This window comes from Mytilus trossulus, chromosome 7 (genome assembly GCF_036588685.1).
Source record: "Mytilus trossulus isolate FHL-02 chromosome 7, PNRI_Mtr1.1.1.hap1, whole genome shotgun sequence".
Lineage (NCBI taxonomy): Eukaryota > Metazoa > Mollusca > Bivalvia > Mytilida > Mytilidae > Mytilus > Mytilus trossulus.
In genome coordinates this window covers 47,304,665-47,322,024 of record NC_086379.1, presented here as the reverse complement: position 1 = coordinate 47,322,024, position 17,360 = coordinate 47,304,665, and the positions used below count along the sequence as shown (strand labels likewise).

The window sequence follows — 17,360 nt, the reverse complement described above, 5'->3', positions numbered from 1 at the left end:
TGGTCTAGAGCTGGCATGTCAGTAACTGCTAGAAGTCTGTTGTTTTTTATGTATTATTGACATTTTATTTATTTTCTTTTGTTTCATATTCTGACATCGGACTCGAAATTCTCATAAACTGAGTTTTACTGTGCGTATGTGCGTTTGTTTTTTTTTCTACATTTGCTAGAGGTATAGGGGAAGTTAAGATCGCTACATTGAAGACCCTTTGGTGGACTTCGGCTGTTGTCTTCTGGTCGGGTTGTTGCTTTGAACCATCTCCCATTTCCATTCTCAATTTCATCATAGAAACTAGGATTGAAGTTTTATAGTAACGTCAGACGCGTGTATGTCTACAAAAGACTCATCAGTGACGCTCGAACAAAAAATGTTTCAAAGGCCAAAAAAAGTACTAAGTTGAAGAGCATTGAGGATAAAACAAATTCATAAAGTGTTGCCAAATACATCTAAGGTAATCTATTCCTGAGGAAGAAAAACCTTAGTATTTCACAAATTCATTGTGTTGTAAACAGTTAATATATAATTAGTAAAACAACATAAACTACCGAACTCAAAGTGAAAATTCAAAGCGAAAAGTATCTTATCAAATGACAAAAACAACAGCTGAAACACATCAAACAGTGGTGATTGACCTCGTTCTTCTCTCTCTTTCTCTATTTATCTTTATAATATGTAATATAACGGAAATGTAGGAAGCATCTTGTTCCTAAGTCTTTTTTTTTTCTTTGTTCTGTTCATTCACATATCCATATGTTTGTGTCAAAATTTTAATGAGCAATATTCCTCAGACATTCTTGGTAGAATCATCGAAGTTCAAAGTGCACGTACATGGTTGGATGTTATACGTGAAGAGATTTGTTTCATAAAGAACATATTCAAATAGCGCTAAAAATAGTCATCGCCTTAAATTTACAAGAACATACCTGCTTTCAAGCTATCTCATTAAGCTAATCTCGTCTTATTTAAATAAGTTATATGTTAGCAGTTATATTCTATGATACTTTATCCAAACGATATTTTTCTAATACATTATAATATAAAGAGGGACGAAAGATACCAGAGGGACAGTCAAACCCATAAATCGAAAATAAACTGACAACGCCATGGCTAAAAATGAAAAAGACAAACAGACAAACAATCGTATACATGAAACAACATAGAAACAATAAGAATAAGCAACACGAACCCCACCAAAAACTAGGTGTGATCTCAGGTGCTCCGGAAGGGTAATCAGATCCTGCTCCACATGTAGCACCCTTCGTATTACTTATGTGATAACAAATCCGCTAAATAGTCTAATTCGGTAGGTCACTTTCATAAAAGGGAAGAGGATCGTAGTTACGACGTAAGGCACATATCCGATATCTATTGTGAAACGGTTATTCCATAACGGTCAACCAACACGTGATAGCGTCCGCAAAATTTACGAAGGGAGGATTTCAACTTCACCATTTGGAACTCTTGGTTTAATAGCTTCCTTGTGAGCAGCAACCTTCTATCAAGAAAGTCATGATAGGATAGGAATTGCTAGCGCGGGAATATCGTATCAATTGGGAGATATATATATACCCCGTATGCCGGTGTGCTGCTGGAATGTTGCTACTTAGAAATGGAAATTTCAGAGTTGGAAACATATAACTTACAAATGTGTTGTAAATATATGAAGAAAATTCTTGAATGGCCATTGAACACGTATGATTTTTAAAACTTAAAGGGTCAAACAGACTTCATCAGATCATACATTTTCCGGTATGAAAGACTGATAATTTAAACATGATTTAAACTGACTGCGTTCAAGGATGAACATAAAGTATGTTTTCATGTATGTTCATGACAAATTTGCCGAACAATAATCGGAACAAACTTAAGATGATATGATGTCTACATTGCGTCATAAAAACATGGAACTAAAGCATTTATCTGAAAAAATAGTTTGCATAAACCTTTAATCAATGGGATAGAAAAACTTGCATATAAGGGACAGATAGCTTAAAGAATGGGAATGTGTCTGCATAATATGTGCAACACGCTCTTAGTTCTTTACTAGAATATTTATCTCAGGTCAATATAACATTAAAAGGGATATTTTTTGCAAAGTTCAAAAAATCTGTAGACCAGGTATCTTGAAGTTGAGCTTTTAATCATTTGATACGTAGAAAAGCTGCACTGGAAGACACCATTTTAGGAGGAATTAGATATTGAGTCCTCCATTTACTGATTTAACGTTAACTATCAATGAACTATAGCTGGTTTGTTTGGTCAAGTTCAATAAAGATAGAACCAAGAAAAGTAACAATTGAAATTGTTGCCTAAAGTGTAGTACCCAATAATTACAAAACTTATTAAAGAACTTTCATTAAAACGTCAAAATTCTTTGGATTATCACTACCCCAACAGTCAACTCTTCGGTGTTGACATGAATATCAATAATGTGGTCATTTTACAAATTTCCTGTTAACAAAAGTTTGATTTTTTTCTCAAAACTAAGGATTTTCTTATCCCAGACATAGATTACCTTAGCCGTATTTGGCACAATTTTTTGGAATTTTGGATCCTCAATGCTCTTCAACTTTGTACGTGTTTGGCTTTATAAATATTTTGATTTGAGCGTTACTGATGAGTCGTATGTAGACGAAACGCGCGTTTGGCGTACTAGATTGTAATCCTGGTACCTCTGATAACTAATATCATGTAAAAAGACAGAAAATTAAACCAGACAGGAAACCGATATGTTTTTCTTTTTGGAGATTCTAAAACGAGGTGGGAACAGGAGCAGTTCTTTAACAAGGTATGATAAACAGGATTAAACTTTTCTTTTCGTTCGAATGAAGATCAATTAAGGAAATCAAAAGAGAGCATCAGTCACATTATGTTATAATAAAAAAAAATGTAGATACATGTAGGGGTATCTAAACCGCTTTTAAAAAGAATGGATTAATATAGATTCAGATTCTGATTCAATAGTTTATTAAAGTCTCACCACATACAACATGATTAAAACAAGATACAATTATAAAATTAATTATACAGTAAACATAGTTAAAACAATTAAATACATGTATGTGCCATTCTTAAAAGAATTATGAGAGACTATTAAAATACAAATAATACTTATTCATTTTATAAAATACTAAAAATACAGTAATTAATGATATAAAATACTGTTTCTCCTTGTTAAAATGTTATTGCAGGTTTTGGCAACAATATTACACATATTGGTATTTTTAAACATATATATAAATTTTTCTTCATCAGACAAGTTTAAAAACATATCATTATGACACAATATATCAATAAAAAGAGCATGTCTAAGATCTTCATACAAGGGACAATTTAAAAGTACATGTTTTTCATCCTCTAAAATATTGCATTTAAAACAGACTCTTTCGTCTAAATTTTTCTTTCATATCGACCAGTTTCAATTTTTAATGGTGCTACACCAGTCCACATCTAAACTTTGAAAAAGCACTACGATGGAGCTGTGGCATTTTTTGTAGCAAATATTGCTCAGTGTTATAAGTATGTTTAAAAAGTTTATATGTTCTCAATTTACAACCGGTACTATATGAAAAAAATCTGGTACACCAGTCTTTTTTATATTTATCAAACATTTTCTCTTCTAACTGAGATATACTATAACTATCAAGAAAATTTTCATTTATTTTACAATATCTTTCAAAATCAAATGATTTCAACATCTCCATAACTTTGTAGCACCAATTCTTTAATTTACAACTACCTTTCATCACTGACCATTTAAAAACTTTATAATTAATTCTATTATTGTCCATTTTTGTACATTTGGACCAGTGTCTAAAAGTATTTGTCCACTGTTTAACACATGGTGGTTTCCAGCCCATGTCACCTGACACAGCATCGTTTGGGGTATATTTACCCACACCCATGTAGAAACGCATGGCGCGATTCTGTACTGCAGTGGTGCATGAGAAATATCTCGTGCCCCAAATTGACGAGCCATAATTTATGACTGACCAAACCATCGTATCAATAGCTTTGTGTAGATATTGTGCTGAAAACCACCATGTGCTTTACATTTAACAATAAGTAAACCTAATTGGATTAATATAACAATCAGTGGGTTAAAAATTTCTAAATACAGAACAGAAAGAAATAAGACAAAATAAGTGCTGCAAAATATATAAAGGAGGGTTTAATGAAGGATTTTTACAGAACGTTTTGCCTTGTACCCATAAAAAGGAGGATTTAAAACCAGTGATAACCTTAAACCCTTAAAAAGTAAAATAAAAACATTTACTGAACTCCGAGGAAAACTCCAAACGGAAATCCTATAATCCATTTGCAAATTCGAAAGCTCAAACACATCATAGTATTGACTTGTTACGGGTATTCTCATATGTAGAAAACAGAATTATTCAAACCAACTGCATTGCTACTATTGACAAAACGTTCAAAAAGGGAGGATTTTTTTAAAGACACTGAAAAACTTCTTGCCGCCCTAGGCGCTGCTGCACTCAAAAAAAATATTCAGCCAAGTTCAGAAAATGTCAGACCTGGTGTCGTGAAAGGAACATTGATCCAAATTAGCATCTTCAACTAAAGCAGCTGATTTTTTACAAATCTATTTAACAAAAGTTAACAATATAGAACCGTTGCAGGGTATATGTCAATGTGTTTTTTTTCTCAATTTTACACCCGGTAGAAAAAAAAATCCAGTCGGCCAACACCAATTTATTTAATCCAAGACCTCCAAATGTAAAACTAGTACCTGAATGCGATTTACAAAAGGAATTAGAGATTCTAACAATAAAATTCGAGTTTAACCTCCTGAAAAGACAAACATAATCAATATAGAAAACAGTTTTTCTGATTGCCATTTCTTCTTTTATGTGTTGTTGTTACATCCATAAGCTAAAGCTAGTAAAGAAAACATTACTGTTCAAAACAAGGATTCTTTAAATTTTTTATTAGAGATTAATAAGCGATACCAGACAGAACTGTTCAATGTATGACAAAGATATTTATACAAGCTTTGGTGGAAAATAAATTGCTTTCCCGAAAAGAACATTTTTATATTATTTCAGGAATAAGGAGGAATTGTGTATGTCTAACGACTCAAAATTAGTTTACCTGTAAATAAACCACTTAAACCACTTAATGTACATACTATTTCAAAACGGATAGTAGAAACCATCCAAAAGGCTTATGATAACAAGAAATACACTGAAGCAAATTCAACCAGGGCAATACGCCTATCATGGGCTTATTTATAGAAGCTTCACTAAAATCGATTCTTGACTCTTCATATTGGAAAAAAATCTTTTTGATTTTATTTGAGAAATTATAGTGACGTCAGTGTTTTATCACATGCCGCTGAGTTCCGATGGACATATAAATGTTTTTGTGATATTGTTGAATTTGTTTGGTTTATAGATTCTTGATAGACATTAGGACAAGACAAGGAAAAATCAATGAAGGGACTTGAAATAAAAAGTGTAAATATGTAAATCTGAAGTGTCAAAGATGTAGATATTTAGTTTGAACTAGAAATTACAGCCAACCCAAAGATACAGAGAAAGCTTTGGAGTCTAGAGTAATCCAAATTGTTTATTATATCAGGTAACTTTCGTGTTGTTTATTCTTTAGTTTTCTATGTTGTGTCATGTGTACTATTGTTTGTCTGTTTGTCTGTTTCATTTTTAGCCTTGGCGTTGTCAGTTTATTATAGATTTATGAGTTTGGCTGTCCCTTTGGTATCTTTCGTCCCTCTTTTAGAGCATAACCAGTGAAATAAAATTATTGAATTTGTTCACAAATTTGAATTTTGTGAAAACACTTACCTGACATACCTCCTTCCCTTAGAAATTTCTCTGGTGATATAATCAACTTGATATCTCCGGAAACTGATATTTAAATTAGTGCATAACTGATTCAGATGTGCATTTCTATATCAGTTAAACTCTTGGTGAGTTGTTAATAGTCTAAGGGAAGTAATCTAAATCGTTTGCTATATCAAGTGTTAAAGTGTAACATACGATCACACAATTTTATGGTATGTCTTTTGTAAGATAAAGTAAGTTTTTTTTTACATTTGTTATCTTCGCCTCAGATAAATCAAGTTGTTTTGACCCTAATGTTTATTCATGATTGAAACTATATATGTATATGTTCCGGAAAATATGAGTAATTGGACCATATGCGTATGGTCATGATCATATGGGTATGTAATTATATAGTCCGACTATACGCGTAAAGTCCGACCGTACGCGTACGGTCGGGGTAATCAAATCGGTTACTTAAAATACTTTTAAACTCTTCATGAGGTATGACCCTTCTAGTTTTAACGTCATTAAAAATGTCATTTTAATAAGTTTTAATAAGAAAGAAGATTAACTAAATATAAATAAGCAGTTTCACACAGTTAATTTTGCGCACTATTTGTAAGTACAATAAGATATCAAAATGAAATGTACATATTGTAAAAGGAAGTTTGGTACTTTACGTATACCGGGTCTAGTGATTTACCATGTTTCTTGAATTAAGTAGATGACATCACCGGCAATGATCACAGTTTATTTGATTTGATCTGTGAAAATGGGATACTGCAGTTGTGTTATATATTGGAGATCTAGAGCTTCTTAAAAACATCGTAGACACATCGCAATGGCCCAAGACCTCGATATCACTGCACGCAGTTGCAAAGAAGGCGAGCTTGCCACTCGTATTCAAAAGGTGTAACTGATAACGTTCGTGCACATCCAAGACGTGCAAGTCCAAAAAAGCTCTTCGTGTGAAAGTAAATGTCATTCTAATATATAAAAAAAAAAAAAGATGTGGTATGATTGCAAATGAGACAACTATCCACAAAAGACTAAAACGACACAAACATTAACAACTATAGATCACCGTACGGCCTTCAACAATGAGCAAAGCCCATACCGCATAGTCAGCTATAAAAGGCCCCGATAAGACAATGTAAAACAATTCAAACGAGAAAACCAACAGCCTTATTTGTGTATAAAAAATGAACAAAAAACAAATATGTAAAACATAAACAAACGACAACCACTGAATTACAGGCTCATGACTTGGGACAGGCACATACATAAATAATGTGGCGGGTTCAACATGTTAGCTGAATTCCAACCCTCTTCCTAACAGTGGTAAAACAGTACAACATAAGAACGAAAGCATACATGCAAGAATACAATTAGCGATGAAAACTAAGATCAGCTGACTGTGGCATCTATAATTAAGGTTTATGTAGACTTTGCATTGTAAAATTAATACATTTTATGTCACCATCATTTTTTTTTAGATAAAGTTTATTTGTTTTATTGAAAAGTTTCTATTTCATATTTGAAAAAAATACCTATTTGGTCCAAATATGCATATGGTTCGGCCCGTTAAAAACCAAACGAGTATAATACTCATATGGTCAGACCATACGCGAACGTTCAGACAATACACGTATGGTCCAAATATTCATATGGTCCGGAACATATACATCAAAAACATTATATGCATGTATCAATAATTACAATTTGCAATTATGTTGTGTTATGTTGTATTATTTCATGGTAAAACCCCTATAGAGAGGACAAGGAGTCTATTCCTACGTCGTTTCTGGTTCAGAAAGGTCAACCGAGCCGTGCATCTTAAACGACATATACATTTATTTGCTTGTTCGATACAATGACATAATATTTGTTGGCCTATTATTATACCACTGCAACTTAGAAGGGGATTTGACAATGTCATAGGTAAAATGAATTAATCATTGTCAGCTGATTTTCATAGTGTGTTCTTATATGAAGAATGATAGTTGTCTCATTGGCACGAAGATCATAATGCATGTAATGTGTTACATTAAATGATGAAAAAGATTTTGCATTTACTCTATGAAAAAAAGCTTGACGTCACGGCCAAATCACAAAGTTATGTGTATGAGCTGATGGACAAAACATTTTAACCAATTAGAAAAACTTCCAAAATTAAATTATCAAAAGATATAGTAAAATAGATAGGTTCGTAAAATAACCTACCTAACTTGACTGTATAGTTTATACAAGCATGAACTATCTGACTTGACTGTTTAGTTTTACAAACATATACTACCCGACTTGACTGTTTATTTTTTTTGAAACACAACCTACCTGACTTGACTGTTGAGTACGTTATCGTTATTTTAGTATTTTACACTATTTTTTTCTATGATACAATTTCATAGTATACAGAAAAAGTGACAAAGATTTGATTTTTTACCAACTTGAGGGCTACAACTCAACATTATGACGCAATTTGTATTAATAAAACTAGAAGTGAGATTGCATTTCAATATAAACATGAATATCAATTTTAAGACTACCTTCCCCTTCTCTGATAAACACTTACAAAACATTTCCTTTCGCTACAAAAGTGAAATTTGACAAACGACATTATGATATATTTTGCTTTTTGTATTCCTAATTCCATGCATGGTCCATTCATCCGAATAGTATATGCACACAGAGACACTGTTTATTTGGGATTTTTTTAATATATAAAATGGCATTAGAAATTATTCCTTTCTTATCTGTCAGATAGTTCATAGGCGATCCAGTGGTGGGGCCGGGGAGGGGGTGCTTTCGTGAGAGAGAAATGGTTGATTATATAGGGAATCACTGCAGCATGACTGGAGCGCCCACTCCCTCTTTATGAAATGTTCTGGATCCGCCTCTGCAGTTTATCATCAATAAACATCTTATTGCACATGATGTTTCTTGCTAAACTATATCAATCTTTCTAATTGATATAAGTAGCAACAGTGTTTGGTATACTTGTTTTTTTCTAAATTAACGTGGTCTTTTTTTTTCCATGTCGTTGTTTCGTTTCAACCGAATTGTTAATGTCCTCTTGGTATAGTCCTTTTGGGACGAAAGCAGATGTACATAAAAAAAGGCATTTTTCTATAAATATGTATGTGGAGAAATTGACCCTTTTGTTATAGAGGAAATCTTGGGATTATTAATTTTTCATAGAATCAGAATCTTTACGTTCTTTCACTGATCATGTATAAGTCCTCCATATAACGCAGACTTCTTACAGAATATTAAACATACACTATGTCTATAAAAAGGCGAGGTAGAAGGACAAACGTAAGGTTATCCAAATCAGTAGTGTCGTTCTACTGTTACAATGTACAGCCGATGTCATTGAGTGTGTAGGCAAAGGTAATATCTTTGGTTAGCTTGCTTGTTGGCTGAACCATGAAGTCATTATTAGGTCAGGTATATAACCCTCCTTTCGAAGTACCCTAGTCCAAGAGACAGACATATTGGTTATTTGTCGGACTAGTCTACTCTTATCGGATGATAGTATACATGATCTAATAATGACTTCACACTCAATGAAATAAGCATGCAACAGAAAATAGTAGATATTTTAAGGAAATGTAAAAACAGGTAAGAATGCTACATGTACGTTTTAAAATAAAGCAACGTATTTTCTTTGGAATTCTTTATTTCTAATCAAATAACAAATAACTTCAACAATAATTTTGTAAACTGTAAATGCTTGGTTATATAATGCAAGACGTAAAACTCATCTTGTACTATAATTAGAACACATACATAATATTTCAATGCTAGTGGACGTGGCTGATTCAATGAATGCATTTTTATAATGCAATTTATGATATGCCACTTTTTTTTAGCAAAACAACCAACACACATAGAAAGGCACATACTGACACAGCTTGTAAAAACTTGAAACAATGTGTTAGCTATTTGTAAATCATGCATGTTATCACCGGCTATGGAATTCTGAGATAACCCACCTACTGTAACAGATACTTATAACTATGGAAAGCAAAACCCACCAACAACGTATAACTATGGTAAGAAAAACCCACCAACAACGTATAACTATGGTTAGCAAAACCCAACAACAACTTATAACTATGGTAAGCAAAAATGTTTAAATGGATAAAACAACACACCGTCCCCTAAAAAAAGCATATTTTCTTAAAATGCAATAGTCAACTGTTCTGAGAAGAGAGGTGTGATAACCGTATCTACATGTATGAATGCAATACTTTCGTCCTCTTACGATGGTGCATAGATAGATCCCGACACTTAACGGTTCAAGTTTCACATCTTAATTCAACAGTTATCAATGAACCAAAATAAAATCACGCGCCTCGAAGCTGACTTCATATATTTTCTAGTCACCAAAAATGTTTCGGATTGCATACTCATAATTCAAATATTTCCGTAATAATATATCCAGAAGTTTATATCGTTTACAATCCAATCCATCCCGGGTAGTAAAAATCCGAATAATCTTTGCTGTATTGTTTTCTTAATCCAGATCCTTCTTTTGATGGCCATTTGAAATACGTCACTTCTCCTCCTGTAAGCCATCCTATCCACCAACCGAATGAACCGACTGTTGTTATGGTATGGTTACATAATGATAAAGTAGCTACGATTATCTCCCTTTTCGGACTAGTTAAATATTCAACGTTTGTGTTATTTGGCATGTTGGCCTTTGTCCATGGAATGTCTTGAGACGATATAATAAATATTATATTCTTATATTTTGATTTATAGTATTGCACGGCTTTAGTTAAATATTCTGGTGTTGCTACATCATATCCAAATGAATTATTTACCATGTCTCCTCTGCGTACATGAACACCAATTAGAGTGACGTCCCTTCTTGATCCTATATTGAATCGTTTCACTATTTGAACTATTTTAATTCTTGCTTCCTGAAGTAACTGGTCTCTAAATGTGAACTGTTTTTTAAGTTGACTTCTAAAATCATAAAAATATTTCCAAGACTGAAGATATTGTCCTAGTCTTATATTTTGAGAATTGTTAAAGTTCACTAGATTTTTATCATAAGAGCAACCCTGTCTTTCTCCTCTGGAAATAAATGTCTTACAAATATCTAAATTATTCCTGATATCAATGTCTTCAAGTCTGAAAACACGATTTAACTCCGAGTTGTTTGCAACTATAACCCGCATACCTTTAGACATTGCAACACCAAAGTGTGTGGCCAATTGGAACATCGTGTTTCCAAATCCGCCAAGGAATGATGGGCATAAAAAATGTGTTTTATTGTTAGAATTGTTTCTAACTGCACTGATAGCTGGAGTTAAAGTAGAAGTTATCGTTCCTTTAGTTGTAGAAATTGTCTTTCCTTTAGTAGGAAAATTTAATTTAGTTTGTTTCAGAAATGATCGTGTCGTTGGTTCATTTCTTCCTTTAGTAGTAAAGGTAAATTTGGCTTGTTTAAGGAGTATTATTGCTGTTGATTCATTTTTAACTGTTTTTGATTGAACTGGAATGTTGTTTCCTTTAAAAAATAGTGAAGTGTTTTTCGTCGAGTTACGTTTTGTTATATTTTTAATCTGGTAGTCGAAGACTTTAAAAAATTCGAATTTGTTGACGTCTGTCTGGAATACTAAAAACATCAACACAAAGGCACAGGTTAAACACGGGATCACTATACCTGAAACAAAATTAAAACAATTAACGTCTCATATATATAAGTATACATAATAAATAAACAAATTCACGATATCAGAATAAAACATATGTATATTTTACAATATTAATTTACTACAGAAAGGAACCCGTATTAAACTTAAAGGTTTATCAAATGCGGTTTATCATTCTAGATGTGTATAATTGCATTATTTTTTTTTGTCGCAGTACACTACCTAGCAACCATTAAAGCCAAATGCAGCTGAAACTACTAGTATACGGAGCTGAAACTTTTCAATAAAATTGAAGAAATGAATAAAGGCAAACGGAATAGCCTATAAAAATTATAATATTCTCTCTTTTAACTGTTATTCTGTTATTCAATAGTTCCCTTCTCAACGTTATCTTACATCTGATATATTCCGTTTAACTTTAATAGTTAATATACAAGGAGGTCATCTTCAGAAAAAAAAAGTGCCCGTGATTGATTGACTGATTGATTGATTGATTGATTGTTAGTTACTTAACGTCCAGTGGCGAATATTTCATGAATGTTCAAGACGATGAAACTGTAGACAGATGTGAATAAAACATATCGTTCATAGATAACTGAATTGTATTTGATAATTCAAGATAATCTGGAACTCATGTTATACATTTTCGAATGCACTTTAAAAAAAATGGAAAAGTCTTAATCTTTCCCTTGTTGGACCTCCATCTAAATGTCTTATGTCAATGTCAATAATAAATTTAAATTGTACCTTGACAAAAATAACATCAGTAAATTTCCTTTTCTACTTCCCGTATACAAATGTATATCTAGTTTCCCTGTTATTCTTTCAGTCATATATGTGATATATTTATATCTTGTTAAATATTTTACATAAATATTGTGCAGCTTTTAGAATTGCGCTGAAGACAATTGTGGCAATTGTTTACATCGATTGACCACGGCCATCCAAACTTTGTTCCTTAGTTTTAGGTGGATTTTGTTCTCATTGACAATCCTTATTTTGATATAATTACTTTACTTCTATTTTCTCATTGGGTAACAGCAATCTCGCGTCATTCTGAAATCAACCTTCTTCTCAAAATATAGTTCATCCGGCCCATTTTTTATTTATTTTTTATTTTGATCCTAGACTTACCCTCCCCCAAAAAAATGAAAACAAAATGGAGGCTCCCTAATGTAAAAGTTAGTGATGTCAGATACATGTATGCTAGCTTTTTGGGGGGATCATGATTCCATTTCAAATGTCAGATGAACGTTTAAATCACACACTACTAGTTAAGAGATATCATGCTTCTCAATGATCAGAATTAGAGTTAAATCCATGTGAATGTTCTACTTCTTTATAATGTACTCCCTCAATGGTGTTAATTTTACTATTAAACGTGTGATGGATTAAAAGCTAAGTATAGTAATGGTATTATTATTCAAATATATTAGCGATTATCATATGCCACTTTAAAAAAAAAAACACTGTACAACATATTAATGATCGAACGGACTAGTATTGCTAAAGGTAACACACTGTAAAAATTAATAAAACCTGCTATTATGGTAAAATGACACTTAAAATGACTATATATAATTGTTTATAGTTATTTTAACATTGACAGTAATAATACTCCTTCATCAGATTCGCATTTCGACAACACATGTCTGTTTATTGATGTTCGATGCCAAAATATGTTGCATTGGGTCATTTATTCAGTTAAACGATTGAAATATCACTTTTTTTTAGTCAATTTATTACCGTTAAATACACCGATATCCTCAAAATATCTGTCATCTTACTTAGTCTCTGCAATAAACCTATTAACCTTAACCATATTTAACTAATTGTCTTGGGACAAGAATTGCTCTTTTATACAAGTTATTATATAAGTCAAAATATATATTGAATTAATGATATAGCGTGTGCCGTTCGACAGACTCGATCAGAGCTCTCGAACAGTTGTGGTTCGAAGGTTTTGACCAGAGACTTAAGTTGCACTTTGTCGCAGGACATTCTTAAGTTTTACGTTTTCGTAGCACAAACCAAATTGCGCGATGTCGTAGCACATACTTATCAACTTTTTGTAGCACATACTTAGGTTGCACGTTGTCGTGGCACAGACTCAAATTGCACTTTTAAGTGGCACAGACCAAAGTTGCTATTCTTTATATCACAGATTTAATATGCGTTGGTGGTGAGAAAGGACCATTAACATTTTTTTGTTGGACAGATCATGAAAGGAGACCAAGAATAAGTTGCACTTTGTCGTAGGAATGAAATAACATTGTACTTTGTCGTGGGACATACTATTAAGGTGCACTTTGTCGTGGTACAGCATTAAGTTGCATTTTTTTTCGTGAGACATACTACAAGTTGGTCGTGAAACAGACTTTAGTTTCAATCTGACATGGCATGTCGAGTCTTAAGTTGCATTATGTCGTTACAAGGACTAACGATCTACTTTACCGTGACATATACTTTTGAGTTGCACTTTGTCGTAGCACATACTTATGTTTAATTTTCGTAAGACAGACCGAAGTTACACTTTGTCGTTGCACGGACAGACTTGAGTTTCACTTTGTCGTAGCACAAACTCGTCCTGCATGCACTTTGTTGTAAAACAGACTTTCGTAGGTGGAGCATAAAAATCTTCAATAATATTGGATGATTCACAAAATACCTCAAGACTAGTATAATTTTGACATGACTTAACTTTTTTGGAGTCATTACTTTTAATGTTTCGTAACTTTCGAAAAAGTATAAAGAAAAGTGTCAACTTGTGCCCCCCCCCCCCCTTTTCCCCGACTTTACCGAAGACAGGTTGTACAATTTGGATTTTTGAGATCATATATTCACAATTTATTCAAATAATCATAAAACTATAATAAAGATTAGAGGTAATAAATAAAAAGAAACTATTTACAATCAACACGTTGTTAAAATGAAACTTTTATGGTTGGATGTTAATAAATATGTAATATAATATGATATATTAAAACTAGAAGTCTTTTGTTGTAGTTTAATACAATTGGAAAAATCTATGTTTAAACAGATAGTTCGGCTCATGTTTGCACGTGGTACACATGCACATAATGCATATACATATGAATCAATTCCCCCATATGTTCCCTTCGTGTTCAATACTAAAAACTGTTTATTACATGTACTTAACATAAAATATGATTGATCATTTGGGTGTAAGTTGCGTAACGTCCAGTAGACTCATTCTTAATGAAATTTGAAATAATAAAATGGGGAAACACTCCGCGGACAGACAAATTTGAAAAAAGGAAGATGTGGTATGATTGCTAAAATGAAACGTACGTGAGTTTCCACAAGAGACAAAATGACACAGAAATTGATAACGTATAAAGGTTTCCTTCAGCAATGAGTAAAATCAATACTGCATGGTATGTTTTAAAAGGCCCAGAAATGATAGATTATAACATTACAGACATGACAAATCAGAATACTACCACCCTGATTAATGTACAAAACTATGAACGAAAAACAATTATGATATACAACAATAAACGACAACCACTGAATTACAGGCTCCTGATTTGGGGCATGCACATACATAATGAGTCGGGGTTGAACTAGTTTGAAGGCGTGCCAACCTTCCCATTACCTGGGTCAGTAGTGTAACAGTACAACAATAGAACAAACTATCAAAATCAGTTCATAAGTTCTCAACTCATCAGATTGAAATAAAGTAAAAATTCATCTATTTCATACATTTCTGTTTACAGTAATTGAATTCTTGTTTTTTATCCACTGAATTCGAAGAGTTAATGAATGTAAAGGCTGATAGTAGCAACATAAAAGTTCGTTACATGTATCGATATAATTTTAAAGGAAACATATTTCTGCGATCCGGACACCATCTGAAACATGTATGTTGATGTCTGAACTTTACGATCAATTTTAAGAATTATCTTAACTTTCAAAAACATTACTAAGGACTTATATATCATATTAGAACATGTTTTTTTCTTAATCCTAAGATACTTTTGAAACCCAGTGCCTTCGAGTTCTCCCCACATGTTAAATGTTACACTAAAATTAATTTTGAAAGCTTTTAAAAATACATTATTTAAAAAAGAAAACAAGAAATTATGTGTAACCCGAAATTGGCGATATAACTCACATTTTCTTCTCTCCATTATAGTCCAACAATACAGCTTGATCCATTTTACGCCTGTGTCATCCTTCTCATAAAATGTCAATTTACCTGAAAAATGTCAAAAATGTTTTATATAATGATTTTTTTATTAAAAAAAAATATTCAGTATGATCATCCTAACTAACAATGACCGCGCAAATATTATGACATCCTATTATGCATAGTGTGTTGTTGATTTAGGAGTGTAAAGTTATGTACTCCTAATTCAATCATCAGATATATTAATGTGTACCTATGATATTCACGAGGATATCGACTTCATTTTCGATCACATTTCAAGTTACGTAATATATAGTCAATCAAACTATTGAAGTGTATTAGTAAATATTTTATTATGAGTGTAATATGAATAGTCAATATGGCACAGTACTTCGATGATCAAACTTTATACTACGGCAACTTATTTAGAAGTGTTCTTCCAAATTTATTTCTTTGAAGTTTGGATAAATTTTAAATATCCTAGTTTTACACAAGGGCTAAATAAATGCATGGTATTTAATATAATTCAAACAACTGTGAATTTACATTTATCTGTTTATTTTGAGAATTATTTTTTTCTTGTTGAAAAGGTTAATTTTAAGTATTATTTGTTTTAAATATTAATTTTAAATAATATAAAGCCATCTAAACGATCATAGTAAGATACAGGCCACTGCAACCTTTTCAATTTACATTTCAAATATAAATAAAACTTAAAGCAAGTTCTTTGTAAGGCTCGTGAATCTATGCATGATAACACGTACATCTCTTTATTATATACAAAAACAAGACACAAATATCTAAAAAAAACATGATAATAGTAACATGTACCTCTATTTCTTTTTACATATAAAACAAGGGGAATTAAACGCAATGTAGAACAATTCTTACTAGGCGTAAAAGTTAAATTTGCGTTAAAGTGAATGGGTGGTATTCATGTTCCTTTCTAGATATTCTCTAATATTTAGTCTATATTTAGCCAAATCTGTCAAGTTTTTTTTTAACATTTGATTCTATTGAAACTTGACACCAACGTATTGTAGCTAAAGACAAATTAAGCGCGATATACTAATATAAATATAAATAGCATATACGAGTACTTGAGAACTTACCGCATATTGTTACTTATATTTAAACGGGAAATTGTAAACACAAACACAATAGTTCCTTCACATTGTTGTTTATTCCATTTTGTATACCGTATATAAAACTCATGACGGTGTAAAATTAGTTTCACAATACACCCATATGATTTTAACGGATATTAGACAGTCCCAGTTTAAAACATTTTGATTTACACACTTTAAATGGTCAACTCTATGGTTCAATAATTTTTCAGGATATAAAATCATTTGTTTACAAGTACACATTTATATTCAATCATTTTTCGTTTTCAAGGTCACGCATCATGTATATTTTTAAAAATGCTAATTTGTTGTCATTGTTCAACAAGGGCTCACGTGATATTGATTGAACAGGTTTTGATTACCTAAAATATATCACTTGACACAATGGGTTAAACTTAAATGGACTTTCGAGTCCTTTAAGTAATAATTATATTTATAGTATTTCATGGCATAATTAGGAAAACTTTAAATGAAAACTTTAAATTATGAATATCATGTATATATACATGTAACTTGAATGTAATATATATGTTGTTTCTTTTTCAATAAAGATTCATTCATTCAATATAACACATAACTGTATCTTGCAACTTCGCTTATCTATCTAGAG

The 17,360-nt window shown here is 32.0% G+C and overlaps 1 protein-coding gene across 7 annotated transcripts in view; it reads right to left on the bottom strand.

The window, feature by feature from the left end:
• Positions 1 to 9,462: 9,462 nt before the first annotated feature.
• The window catches only part of LOC134725183 (galactoside alpha-(1,2)-fucosyltransferase 1-like), a 28,525-nt gene continuing 20,627 nt past the window's right edge, over positions 9,463 to 17,360 (bottom strand). For 6 of the 7 annotated variants that reach the window (XM_063588799.1, XM_063588800.1, XM_063588798.1 and 3 more), the window contains exons 2-3: positions 15,609 to 15,692; positions 9,463 to 11,481 (exon numbers count right to left, since the gene is read on the bottom strand). In XM_063588799.1, the coding sequence (XP_063444869.1) occupies positions 10,262 to 11,481; positions 15,609 to 15,624 (1,236 nt within the window). In that variant the 5' untranslated portion in view covers positions 15,625 to 15,692 and the 3' untranslated portion in view covers positions 9,463 to 10,261. Of the gene's footprint in view, positions 11,482 to 15,608; positions 15,693 to 16,735; positions 17,021 to 17,360 lie in introns of those variants that run through there. The other variant, XM_063588797.1, reaches the window with a different exon arrangement.